Source organism: Idiotropiscis lumnitzeri, chromosome 6 (assembly GCF_059441095.1).
Source record: "Idiotropiscis lumnitzeri isolate Australia: NSW breed Sydney's pygmy pipehorse chromosome 6, RoL_Ilum_1.0, whole genome shotgun sequence".
NCBI classification, from domain to species: Eukaryota; Metazoa; Chordata; class Actinopteri; order Syngnathiformes; family Syngnathidae; genus Idiotropiscis; species Idiotropiscis lumnitzeri.
The window spans coordinates 3087882-3101317 of NC_142396.1; the positions used below are offsets into that span (position 1 = coordinate 3087882).

At 44.8% G+C, this 13436-nt stretch overlaps 1 protein-coding gene across 1 annotated transcript in view; it reads right to left on the reverse strand.

Annotated features, from left to right (window-relative positions):
• The window catches only part of LOC148334546 (receptor-type tyrosine-protein phosphatase zeta-like), a 52800-nt gene extending 45841 nt beyond the window's left edge, over positions 1-6959 (reverse strand). The window contains exon 1 of the mRNA XM_088297817.1: positions 6669-6959. Within this exon, the coding sequence (XP_088153943.1) occupies positions 6669-6732 (64 nt within the window). The 5' untranslated portion in view covers positions 6733-6959. The remainder of the gene's footprint in view (positions 1-6668) is intronic.
• Positions 6960-13436: the final 6477 nt, after the last annotated feature.

Below are 13436 nucleotides of genomic sequence, written 5' to 3' on the forward strand. Positions count from 1 at the left end.
TGGATAAACTCTACTGGAGCAATGAATCCCAATGGATGGCTGCAACAGCAACAACACCTCGAGAACTAAAGGACACCAACATAATTCACACCCGTCCAGACCCACCACTGCACATCTCCTTGGCAAAGCCGAATAACATCAGCTGGAAAATGGTGGGAGACCACATGCGCACGATTGTGAATGAGGACTGGAAACCGCATTCCCCGTGGGAACCTCTACCAGGAGGAGTATCCAGAAAACAAATATGCGGCTTAGGTATGGTGTACCGGAAAACACTAAACTGGGTGACTCAAGTCACACCTGAAACCCACCTTAGTGCATGATGTCATGAAAAAGAAGACAGCGAAACCACTGTCTTCTATGAAGCAACAGATTTTCCAAACATTCCAACCTCCTTCTGGGCAAGTTCGAAAACGGATGTGGGAAAAATGACCACTGCTACTGAAGTCATGATTGAACCAAAAAGCAATTATCGACCAATTATCAGGCAGTATCCTCTAAAACCAGATGCCAAAGAAGGCATAGCGCCAGTAATTGAAAATATGCTCAGAGCTGGCATTTTGATAGAAGCCCCAACGGTACGATGTAACACACCAATTTTCCCAGTAAAAAAAGCGGACTCGACCAGTTGGAGAATGGTCCACGATCTCAGAGCCGTAAATGCTGCAGTAAACCAAAGAGCACCGTGTGTCCCAGACCCACACACTTTGATGAATGAGATCAAGCCCGGACAAAAATTTTTTACCGTGATTGACCTCAGCAATGCATTTTTCTCAATACCTTTACACCTTACAGCAAGGAACTGGTTTGGATTCACCTTCGAGGGAAAAAAATACACGTACACGAGACTCCCTCAAGGATATGCTGAAAGCCCAACAATCTTCTCCCAAGAACTATCCAATTGCCTCAGTACCCTTGAACTTAAAGAAACGTCACAACTATTGATTTATGTGGACGACATCCTGCTAGCAAGTCCAACGAAAGAAGAAAACCAAGAAGAAGCCACAAAACTGTGTCAACATTTGGCCAAAACGGGCAACAAAGCTTCATTGAACAAACTGCAATGGGCGCAGGAAGAAGTGGTGTTTTTGGGCCACCTGGTGACAGGACAAGGAAGGAGACTAACTGCTGACCGGAAATCAGCTATCCTGAATGCGCCAAGACCAACTACAAAAAGACAAATGATGGCGTTCTTAGGACTAGCCAATTACTGCAGGTTATGGATCCAAGATTATGCTGAAACAACGCAACCCCTACTGGACTTAATCTATACTGAAGATTTACCACTTTCAGCTACATTGACGTGGTCCGCAGCAGCTGAAGGAAGTTTCACCAAAATAAAAGAGCTGATTGCATCATCGGAAGTGATTGGATACCCCAACTATAAGAAACCCTTTACCCAAACGGTGGACTGCAAAAACGGATTCATGACGTCTGTCCTGCTGCAGCAACATGGGACATATTTGAAACCAGTAGCGTTCTACTCCAAGAAGTTGGACCCAGTAGCACAAGCTCTTCCCCATTGTGTACAATCAGTCTGTGCTGCAGCAATGGCTGTCCAATCATCAGCCGAAGTGGTGTTATTCCATCCTTTAACACTACTAGTTAGCCACTCAGTGGACATTCTACTCACTCAGACCAAGATGTCCTTTTTGTCACCAGCCAGACATCTATCATTAACTGCAGTCTTATTATCTCAACCCCACTTGACCATAAAAAGATGCAACGCATTAAATCCAGCAACTATGTTACCAACAGAAGGTGATGGGGAACCACACAGCTGTAAAGAGAAAACAGAAGAAATTTGTAAACCAAGACCGGACCTACAAGACACACCACTGAACGAAGGAGACGTGGTGTTTGTGGACGGGTCGGCAAGCAAAAACATGACAGGATCAAACATGACTGGTTATGCTGTAGTAACACAAGAGGAAATCCTCAGGGCAGAAAAATTACCAAGTAATTACTCCGCCCAAGCAGCTGAAATTGTTGCCCTAACAGAAGCGTGCAAGCTATTTAAAGGAAAACCAGTTACAATTTACACAGACAGCCAGTACGCCTTCTCAACCATTCACACTTTCGCCGCCCAATGGGAAAGAAGAGGAATGAAGACGTCAACTGGGAAAACAGTGCAACACGCCAAATTATTGAAAGAACTCTTGACAGCCATTATGCTGCCCTCCAAAGTTGCAATCTGCAAATGCAAAGCACACACATACAAAGAAGACTCAATTTCCAAAGGAAACGCTAAAGCGGATAAAGCAGCTAAAGAAGCAGCACAGCAAATTTCAGCAACATTCACCACTGAAGAACAGAAGGAACCAGAAACTATTCCACGACAAGTATTGATCGACATGCAAAACATTGCACCAGAGAAAGAAAAACAACAATGGACAGCTCAAGACATTGTTAAGACAGAAGATGGACTCTATCACAAAGATGACAAACCTGTCATCCCCCGAAATCTTTTTCAAATCATAGCTAAATTGAGTCATGGGAATTCCCATGTCTCAACAGGGGGGATGATATCCATAACACAGCAAACATTTACAATACCACTAGGACTACAAACCTATTTTAAAACTTTTTGCAGGTCATGTCTAGTGTGTAGTAAACATAATGTTCAAGGGAACATAAGACCAAAAAGGGGAAAATGCCCGGCTGGGACTTACCCATTTGAAGTTGTACATATGGATTTCATAGAATTGTCTAGGAGTGGCCCTTATAAATACTGTCTTGTGTTGGTTGACTCACTGACCAAATGGGTGGAGCTTGTGCCGACAAGGCATCCTAACGCACTAACAGTTGCTAAAGCTATTTGCAAGCACATAATTCCAGATCATGGCATCCCTAGGGTGCTATGGAGTGACAACGGCAGCCATTTTGTGAATGAAGTAGTTAATAAAATGGCCGCACACTTAGGCATTACACTTAAACATCACTGTGCATATCATCCACAGAGTGCAGGTTTAGTGGAAAGAACAAACGCCACAGTGAAATTAAGGTTAAAAAAGACAATGGAAGAAACAGGAAAACCGTGGCCAGAATGTTTATCTTTAGTTAAGACATACATGAGAATCACACCATCCAATACTGGAATTACGCCATTTGAAGCAGTACATGGTAGACCATTCATACTCCCATTATGGGAAAGCCAACCTTGGTCAGACACTGAAAAAACGGCAGACCCATTGACGGAATGGCTTTGTAAGCTGTTCAAAGAGAAAAATGTGTGTAGAACAAATGATCTGCCCTCTATCCCTTTATCTCCCTTGCAGGAGTCAGTGACCCCCGGTGACCTGGTGCTGGTGAAGGTGGTGAAGCGCAAGACTTGGTCAAGCCCACGCTGGGAAGGCCCCTTCACGGTCCTGCTCACCACACCCACGGCTCTGAAAATCGCTGAGAGAGACACGTGGATCCACCAGAGTCACTGCAAAAAGGTCATCGAACTCAAGTAATGGCGACCATTGCCTTACTCCTCCTGCTGGGGGAGCTACTGATTGGATCAGCTGGAACCAGTATCCTAGGCCAAATTTGGGGCAACGACCAACAGCGTGAGAAGTGCCCCACAACAAGCAGCTCCGCCAAGGACATCCAGCCTTATACTTATTGTCTGCCACTCAGTGCGACCAAGGCAAAAATAATAATCCCTTTCGCAGGACTGAACACTTACTGCTATCGATGTCTGAAAAATAAAGGACGACCATCTGGTCCGATGAAAAAGGGAGAACATTACAGCTGGTATGAATGGTATGCAGGAGTTCCCCCACCAAATGAACTAGCCCCTGGAAGACCCAATGAAGAAGCATGGGCCTCAGTGTTCCTGTACACCTATTATCCGTTACTTGTGAAGTCACACCCCCAATGGGCCATTACTCAGCAGGCCGTGGCCTACCAATCCATGTTCCCCAAAATGGTGAAGAATAACACTCACTTGATCATAGATGTCCAACCTACTTCCCTAGGTTGTACTTATTTTGTCCTCAGCCCAGTAATACTGGGCCCTGACCCCGTTTTCAAAGTCCAAGTTTGCATTCTGTCGCCCAAAACTAAACCTCAAGTAGTGGGCGGCAATCCGTACCTACCACTAGCGCAGAGACTAATCAAACCTCAAGTCGAAGAATTTGCAAAGGACAATGATGATGTTTTAGAATATTCATGGACTGACCACAGCCATGGAGAAGACATTCCACATCCACTTGCCGCCAACACTTGGTGGCGTTATGCTAACATGACAGCTAGAAGACAAAACGCATCGGGTTGCTATGTTTGTTCAATCCTCCCCCATGCAGTGAGTCAACCACACCTATATGCCACACCACTTACATATATAGATGCTTTGGGAACGATTAATGAAACCCTAAACTTACCAACCCAAGGTAGAAAACATGCTGAATTGTCAGCTTTGAAATATACAGAATTATTAGGAGTTAGAGTAACATTAGAAAATGACCATTTAGGACAATGCCATTCAGTCGAGACTAATACATCTTGCTTTCCTGTATGTGTAAACCTTACCGGCATTAATTCTTACCCGTCAGTTGACCTTACACATTGTAATGAAATTATAGATATTCCAGCCCCAGAGGATGTAAAAACTTTGGATGGGATCTGGTGGCTATGCGGATGGAAAGCATACATCAAACTTCCTAGAAACGCCTCCACTATTTGCACACCAGTCACAGTCTCAGACCACACGTACATTATAACCACACAACCAGCCACAGATACGAATGTTAGAAGCCTCAGAACAAAAAGATTCGTGACTTTCCAGCCTCATGATCCAGTATGGGGAAGTAATGTCCCCTGGGAACATAGGTACTGGACAACTGGGGATCATTTAGCACATTCTTTGTTCCCGTCTATTGGTGTCTCTAAAGTCGCCCTTAGAGTAGAAACTATTGATTATAGATTCCAAGTATTTGTGAATGCATCCATTGACATTAATGACGCACAAAACAGAGAAATTTCAGCCTTAAGAATGATGGCTTTACAAACTAGAATGGCTGTAGATTTAGCCCTTGCGCCGCAAGGTGGTGTATGTGCTTTGATCGGAGAACATTGCTGCACATACATTCCAAATGAAAATGAGACAATTATTGATGCTATGGCCACTATGAAGAATTTAAGAGACACAATGGCCCAAGACGAAATTACCACACCCGGATGGTTGGACTGGTTGTTTTCCGGCAACTGGACGCAGGTCTTATTAAAAATCCTGCTGCCATTTGTTGGGATAATTGTGATTTTCATTCTGTTATGTGTAGTCTGTTCATGTTGTATTGTTCCTATGACAAAAAGGATGGTTAATCGCATGTTTGTTGCTCAAATGTACCATTATAACCTGATTGATGTTGAGAATGACGAATTCAAACTGGACAATGACGAACTCGAACTGGACACTGAAACCTAAATAACACATGGACCCTTTTTTGCCCCTGCCTATACGTGCACACATACACCATACACGAAGATCCGGGAGATAAAGACGGCTGTCTTCTCCTACAACGAGGCAAGGGCCTCCACCAGGTCACCCCAGGGACAAGCTCTGCGTGGAGACAGTTTTGTTATTTTTCACTAGGCACATTGAAATGTTTTTTATATATTTGTTTTATTCCCTGATGGTCATCAAATTATAAGAATCTCGTTCCATGCCGGAAGGGAGGAGGGGAATTTTGTCCTTATTGAAGGTTTTCGCCCCTCTACGGATGACCATGCTGTTGTAGGATTTCATTATGATGATTCATCTTAAAGCCGCAAGGTCGTGATGTATCTGATGTTTAGAAATTCACAACAGGGAGGAAATGTGAGATAAGCTGAGGATTAATAACCTCAACTAACGTTATGTAATCATTTTGTGTATTCCTAATCATCTTTTATACATTTGTATTATTTGTATCAGTAATAATTGTACACACACACACACACACACAATAGAGCTCTGTTTTAGTGTTGAAGTCTTCTGCCTCAGGCTGAAGTTTTAAACTGACCATTGATTGATTGCTTCCTGCCTGCCTGCTAGAATTTCAGCAGACAGACCTCCTTTGTCTGCCAAGTTTGTTAATAAAAAGATCTAGCAAGGGGAAGGAAGACCAGAGGTTGCAAAGGCTTGAGCGAAACAAGACGCTCGTGTCTATCTGCCTTCCTCTCCCTTCGCGAAGGATAAAAAGACAAAACTCTAACTGGTATTTTCTGGTTCTCTGCAAAGTTCAGTCTAAAAAAGACGTCAAGGCATTTTAAACCTGACAAAAGCACGATTAGAAAAAATCGGAAGCACATTTTGAATCTGGACCACTTTTAGAAGTGCACCAGAACAAGTTTGGTCCGATTCACTCAACGACAAACACGCTGGACCAGAAACACAGAACCACGCAAAACCACTTCAAGAAGCAAAAGGCAGCATTGGATCCTTCGAAACAAACCAGAACCATTTACGCCGAAACAATGTGGTGCGGAACCACTTTTACAAAGGACCACAAGCACATTTGAGAGCCAAACCACTTTTGGAAAGGACCAAAACCTTATTTGAGACCTGAACTCCTTTTGGAAGTGCACCAGAACCGCTTAATTGGCGGGTTTTCTTGGGGAATCAAGTTGCCTCGAATTCTGAATTCTGTTCAAGAGTTGAGCTAAGTGAACTTGATGGCAAGTGCGAAATGCAGTCTGACCTTGTTGGAGCGTCAAGAAGATCTGCAGCGCGGCTCGCAGCGTGCACGCGGCGTTGGCGTCCATGTCTGCCTCTTTGGAGGAATGGGGGGGCGGGGGCGGGGGCGGTCGCGCGGGGTCTCGAACGGACTTCCGAGGGTGCGAAGCGGAGCAGCGCGGTGCGGAGCGACCTTCACAGCATCGCCATGACGCTCGGAACCTCCACGAGCTGTCGCCTCCTCCTCCTCTTTTCTGACTTTTTCTGTCTCCTCCTCCTCCGAGGACACAAGCGAGCTCCTTCCTCCCTTGTCCTTTCTCTCTTTCTGTGAATGAGTCGCGGACGCGCCCGCACTCGCTCACCGTTAAGAACCTCCCTCCCCTCCCTCTCGCGCACACTCGACAGGCCACTGCTCCGCCAACTCCAGCTTTCTTTTTTTTGACGGGTTCGTGATCATTTGATGGAATTTAACGCACGGATTTAATTGCAAGTTTCATCAATAAAACATTTACATAATCGTTTCAATGGATATGGTTTATGTATCAAAATAGTGCCGCTAATTTTAAAGTCAACTCGGAAAATAAAGTAATTAACGAACGTCGTTTGTGACGTAAACACCTTGTCCATGTTAGGTGTTGTTTTCATAAAATATTCACACCTCCCCCCCAAAAAAAAGAAAAAAAATCATATTTGGTCTTAAAAAAAATGATTGAGAACTGTTCAAGTGTTGCGTCAATGTACACATTTCTTCACTGTGGGTGCGTCGCGGTTCTGTTTTTAAAAAAAAATATATTGTCTTTTTACTGAAATGGTTGTAACTTTTGATTCATGGACGAGTGTACTGTTAAGTGTCAAGAAGATGAAAATCGACGTCCTCTGTCAAGTGGCTGGAGCGGGAGAGCGGCCTGTCAATCAAGTGCAAGTCATCCACATTAAAGCACATGACGACCGCTTTCGCGGAAGCCGAACAGATGCGTGTATGCGTGGGTGAACTTTGACCCCTTGAGTGTGGCTTCCACCTCACCCTCAATTGACACGAAAACAGCAGCCGCGACCCAGAAATCATCATTCACTCCACTCCTTCTGTCTTCTTGATATATTCCGTGATGATTTTTACTGATGAATGTTTTTTTCTTTTTTTTTTTTCTTGTATTTCATTCCAAACTTTTTGTGAGTTTTTTGATGTATTCATGTCTTTCAAGAGTTTCAGTGTGTTGCTGAAATATTTGTCGGTTGAAGCGCCCAAATAGTTTTTCCAACTTTGAACTAGCGAATACATTTGCATAATTGACGCTGGATTATCTTTAATTAATGCAAAAACTGCTTTCCACTTGTTAGCGTCAATGCTCACAAAGGTGGTGGGGGTGCTGGAGTGTGGTGAGGGAGGGGGTGGGATGGTTTCAGATAAACCTTGTGCCCCCTCCCCAATAAAAGGAGAACAGACATCAGCTTTTATTTTTTGAAAAACGCGAGTGGCCCGCTCAAGTCCTTTTGTCCTCAAACTCCGCCCGCTCCATCACGCATGAGCGGTGCTGCCGTTACCAGGGTGACACCAGGAAGCGGTTACCATGGCGATGCCTTACCGCCTTATGGACACTTTGTGATGTCGCTTCTGCGTATTCAACGACAAAAAAAAGCCCCAATGACGTAAAAAGATGAGCTAATCGCTAATGTGAGCTGGATCGCAAACACGCACGGCCTTTACTGATTGGTTGAAAGTTTGGACGATGTTTTCATCGACTTGTCAACACCTTCACCTCCAATGCGAAGCTAATTGTTAATGGCTGGCCTAAAATTGAACGCACCAACCAAAAAACTTGCTCATACACATCTTGATGGTCATGAGACGCTAATTGCTAATGTTAGCCGTCAAGGGGGAGTCAAGTGTGCCTGAAAATTGGCAATCTGATGATTAAAGCATTTGTCCAATATGAATTTAGGAATTAAGTGGCAAAAGCGACCCATTTTTAGCCATCTCGGGAGGCGGACATTTTGCCACTTGCTGTTGATTGAAAATGACATCATAGTGCCTAAAAGCTCGGAAGACAAACCATTGCAGGTCATGTGACATTCGCAAGCACAGACCATCCATCCATCCATCAATTGTGAAGATTTTTTTTTCTTGACTTCCCCTTTAACCTTAAACTCCTGTGATGGCCTTTTCGATTTGTTTCCACTTTTCATGGGCACACAGCACACTCGATGGACCCGTCCCGGCCTCTGCTAAGCTAGTTGCTAAAGCGCTAATGTTTTGTCATTTACAATGCTTAAGTGCAGATGTGTGCAATCCTCACGCTCCACTCACCTTTCTGTGTGTGTGTGTGTTTTTCTCCTGCTTGCGGTGACACACTAGCTGATGGGCTGGAGTCCATTTTTGAAAGAAAGAGGCGTCGTCTGACGTCTCCGCCCGCAAATGAAGTTACACGGGAAGTGGAGGCGGCCATTGAAGGTGACAAAAGCCCAAAATCAGATCATCTGAAAAGATGTTTTTCATTGTTTTGTGTTGCTGCTTAAATGCGGACTCTTTCTTTCATTCCATTCCACACACGAGCTTTGAGTCGCAACTGCTGCTGTTGCAAACTGTTCATTTTGTCACTCACAGAGGAAGCTTTCCTTACAACTGACGCTTCCAGCTATCCAGAATGAAATATCAATTTTAACGCCCCAAATATTTTCCACCAAACGACAAAATGTGAAATGTTTGCTATCCCAATGCTAACGTAGAATGCGAAATGCCTCGGACAGGCTACGGGAAATTAGCATGAATGTTATTGCAATTTATACCTGCAAATCAAACAACTCTGTGTGTGGGGGTGTGTGTGTGTGGGGTGTGTGTGTGTGTGTGTGTGTGTGTGTGTGTGTGTGTGGGGGGGTGTGTGTGCGTGCGCGCGTGCGCGCGCGCGTGTGACAGAGTTGTTGTCGAGTGTATGATAATCCCGGCAACATCAATGCATGGATTGAGGTAACGAGGTCACGCACAAGAGCCCGGGGTGTCATTAAACGCCTCCCCCCCCAATAATCCGCCACATGATGGTCCCTTCCCGCTCACAAAGAGGTCAGAGGTCAGATGCGCACAAGTGATCCTCAGCTGGTCCATCAGAATTCATCTCAACGTCGGGAGCACATTCGTGGAGTGACGTGAGCACCGCGTGATTACATTGTGTGGCCATTCTCAAAATGAATCGACATTTCTGTGTTTTTGTTTTGTTTTTAAGTCTCGAACATCTGAAAAATCTCTTTGTAGTAATAATGAGGGAGTGCAGGCGTCATCGTTTCAGCCCTAGACTTAACTGCTGTGCACCTTACGCACCATCTTTTTAGACTGAATCGGAAGTAGTTGATTCAACATTTCAGCTCTTTTTTGGTCTTAGCCAATATGTAGTCCACTTTATAAAAATGTTTATGGAATGAGAAGGAAGTACTCGATAAATTGATTCAGCTCTCGAGTCGACTGTACACTGTTCTTTGATTCGAATGCTTTCAGTCCCGGACGCAACTATGAAATCCACCTTATAAAAATGTTCATATAGTGATGACGATGTACTCAATTAATTGTTTCTGCCCTCGACGAAACGACCTAGTCCACAATACAAAAATCCATGTAGCCCACTGAATAATGATGAGGTCGTACTCGATTAATCCTTTCAGCCCGAGATACAACTCTTGAATGCACCTTGTAAAAAAGGATGATATAGTGATGAGAAAGTACTTGGGGGCGATCCGCCTTCTGGCCCACCAGCTTCTTTGTGGCCCGCCGAACTGTGGCCAAGATTGAGCGTCACTAACGACGACTCTCAGCATTCCAGGCGGCTTGAAGGACGCTTCACATTCTTCGAGGACTCGCCAAGCCCAAACGCTTCCATTGCTACAATCTGACACGCATTAGCCACGCGCACTCACGCACACACATCCAGCCGTCCAGTATCTGCACCACTTTAGCTCAGCGGGGTCGCAGCTGCGCTCAAATATAAAAATGCAAAATGAATAAAGGGAATGTTTTTTTGTTGAAGCAAAATTGAAATAACATTTCACAAACATTAAAAAAAACCTGTTCATTTAACTTTAGTTTTGGTAATTGTAAAGCGATTAAAATATAATAGGACCATAAAACAGCTTGGAAATCTTCACAAATAATGCCATTTTTCAAAATATAAAACATATAAATTAAATGTGTATATATATATATATATAAATATATATATACCTGAAATCAATTATTCTGAATAACAATCAATGAAATGGTGAGTGTTGGAGTTGAGTCACCGAGGAAATGAGAAATATTGAGTAAATAAACCTTAAAAGCTAAACTTACTCCATTGCGTGTTTTTTGTTTTTGTACTCAAGAAGAAAAGGGTCAAATATAGACTCCACAACTGATTCGAGTTCCGTTATTTAGTTTCTTTGATTTGTGGAGTTCAGGAAATAGTACGACGACAGATATCTGGGGCTTTTTCTTCATCTCACGAGAAACCGTACTCGGGCGAGGACAATCAAAAAATGGCGCTCTAGCTCAGCTCACGCTCACATTTTATCGAGTTTCTCTTTGTCCAGGGTGATGTAGGTTGAATCGCACGGATCCACGTCCAAGGGAAGGTCCTCTCCAGGTTGGTCATTGTCTGGAAGGTCGATTCCCGTCTGGCCCCCAAGACTGGCATGCCGAGAGTGGCCTCCTCCAGCGGGCAGTCTCTCCGTCCCTCCTGCCGGTGTTCCCCTGCAATCTTGTCAATGTGCATGTGTGTGTGTGTGCTCCCAGATCAAATTGTGTTTTTGCACTGCCCAATTTGGTATGTTTGCATCTTCTACAGGTTAGGCGGAAAACGTGCTTTGTCGTATTTGTCCGTGAAGTGCTGTCTGGTTTGCAATCAGTTTGAATCGATTTGCTGTGAATTTGAGTGGAGGTCATGAAAATACTGTGTGTAAGTTTGAGGTCTTACATTGGAAATAAGTCATAAATTTAGCATATGGGAATATAATAAATCAGTCAACACCATGACTACAATCCCAGTCCTTCCTATGCACGGTACTTCGTTTCATTTGATCAATGCTTTGTTGAATTGCCAAAGCCTTCACTACGTACGATTATGGATACATTTACACCACCCATAGGCAGAATGCGCCCATCAATTCAAGTCCGCTGAAATCCACGCAATGTTTTCCAGGAGAAAATTGGTGGGGAGGAAGGGGAAACCCCCGCAAAAAAAAATACTATTAACTTTATTGAAATAAATTCCCCGCGAGGGTTGTATAAATACGCCAATACATAATTGAGAGAAAGCCATTTTGAAGTGCAAGTGTCGAAATGTACTTTGCGAGTGTTCAAAGTTGACACTTTTGCGTGTGTGTGTCGCCACCTAGCGGAGGCGCTCATATCCTGCTTGGCATCGATGGAGACCGGACTCAGGTGCTCGTTTGGCCCTTTATTCACACGGCACTTGACGCCGCACACAATTGCAAGGTTAGCGCGAGCACACGGAAGGAGATCGAGCATGCAAGGCCAAACTCCCAACGCCGGGAGGAGAAAAGAAAACAGGCACGCAATTGGACGGCTGCCTCTCACGCCAAGAGGGGCACAAAGGTGGCGGCGGCGGCCAGCACCAGCAGGAGCCACACGCTGCCGCCGCCTTGGTGTTGGTGGTGGTGGTGGTGGTGGTGGTGTTGGTCTTGGGCCCGTCCCCGGGGTCTTGGTCTTGTCCTCGGACTTGTTGCACAAGTTAGTGTCACAGCATGTTAGACCGGCGCCAGTGACACAGTTTGCTTGACAGCCCCTGGCGGTCACCTCGTTGGTTGTGGTGTCTGCAAGACTAAAAAAAAAGCACGCACTTGAAGGAGCGGTCGCATCACGTGATCCGCGTCCGCACTCGGCGTCAGGACAAACTCACCCATTGTGGTGAAACATTTTTCACCCGCAGTAGGACATGCTTTCTTAAGACAGCTTCCGGCTTTAATACATGCAGTACAGGAGCCCGCATCGGTGCACTCATAGCAGTTCTTTGGAGCTGCCGAACTAAGACACAAAATGTTGCTCATTGAATTGCTTTGAGGGGAAGTCGACACTTGGCTTGACTTTGCAGCCGGTGAAGCTCGACAATGGTTGTCAGAAGGGAAATGGGGACCTCAATTACTAAGTAGACACGCGTTCTCCTTGAAAATATTCACGTGCCTTCAGTGATTGGCGAGTGACGAGGAGCAAAGAAAACCATCGCAACAATCCATGGCATTCATGCAACAAAACGTGATCTCGATCTTTGCTGCTGTAACACCTCCAATGTCCCCATGGTGGGACGAATAAAGGACATCTTGATCTTGATCTTGTGTCATTCCCAACGCGGATGGCTTTGATGCTCCTGACAAGAACCACTCGCTTCTTTTCTTTTCACCATCACGTTGGCAAAGTGCACTCGTGTTACTTACGTGCTTGTGCACTGCACATGGCGAGGCCCATCAGGAGGCCCATCAGGAGGCCCATCAGGAGGCCCTTGGCGTTCATCTCGTCGGCAAAGAATCGGGAGTGTCTTCGGCGCTTCTGCTCTCGGTGAGGACTTGCGTGTGAGTGTCTGGGACCGCCGCTCGTCTCTCCTCCCCCTTTGGCTAAACGACGCATCAAAGGCGACGGCGGTCAGAAAGCATGAAAGCTCCAGCAAAATGTCTTCACAGTCATGTAAAAAAAAAATGGTCATTAAAATGTCTGCTCAGGCCCACGCAAACGGAATTCAAATTGAATCTTTAAAAAAAGACTGCAGAATTTACTCCGAAAGAAAAAGTCATTTTCGACCAGACAAACGTCTAATTTGTT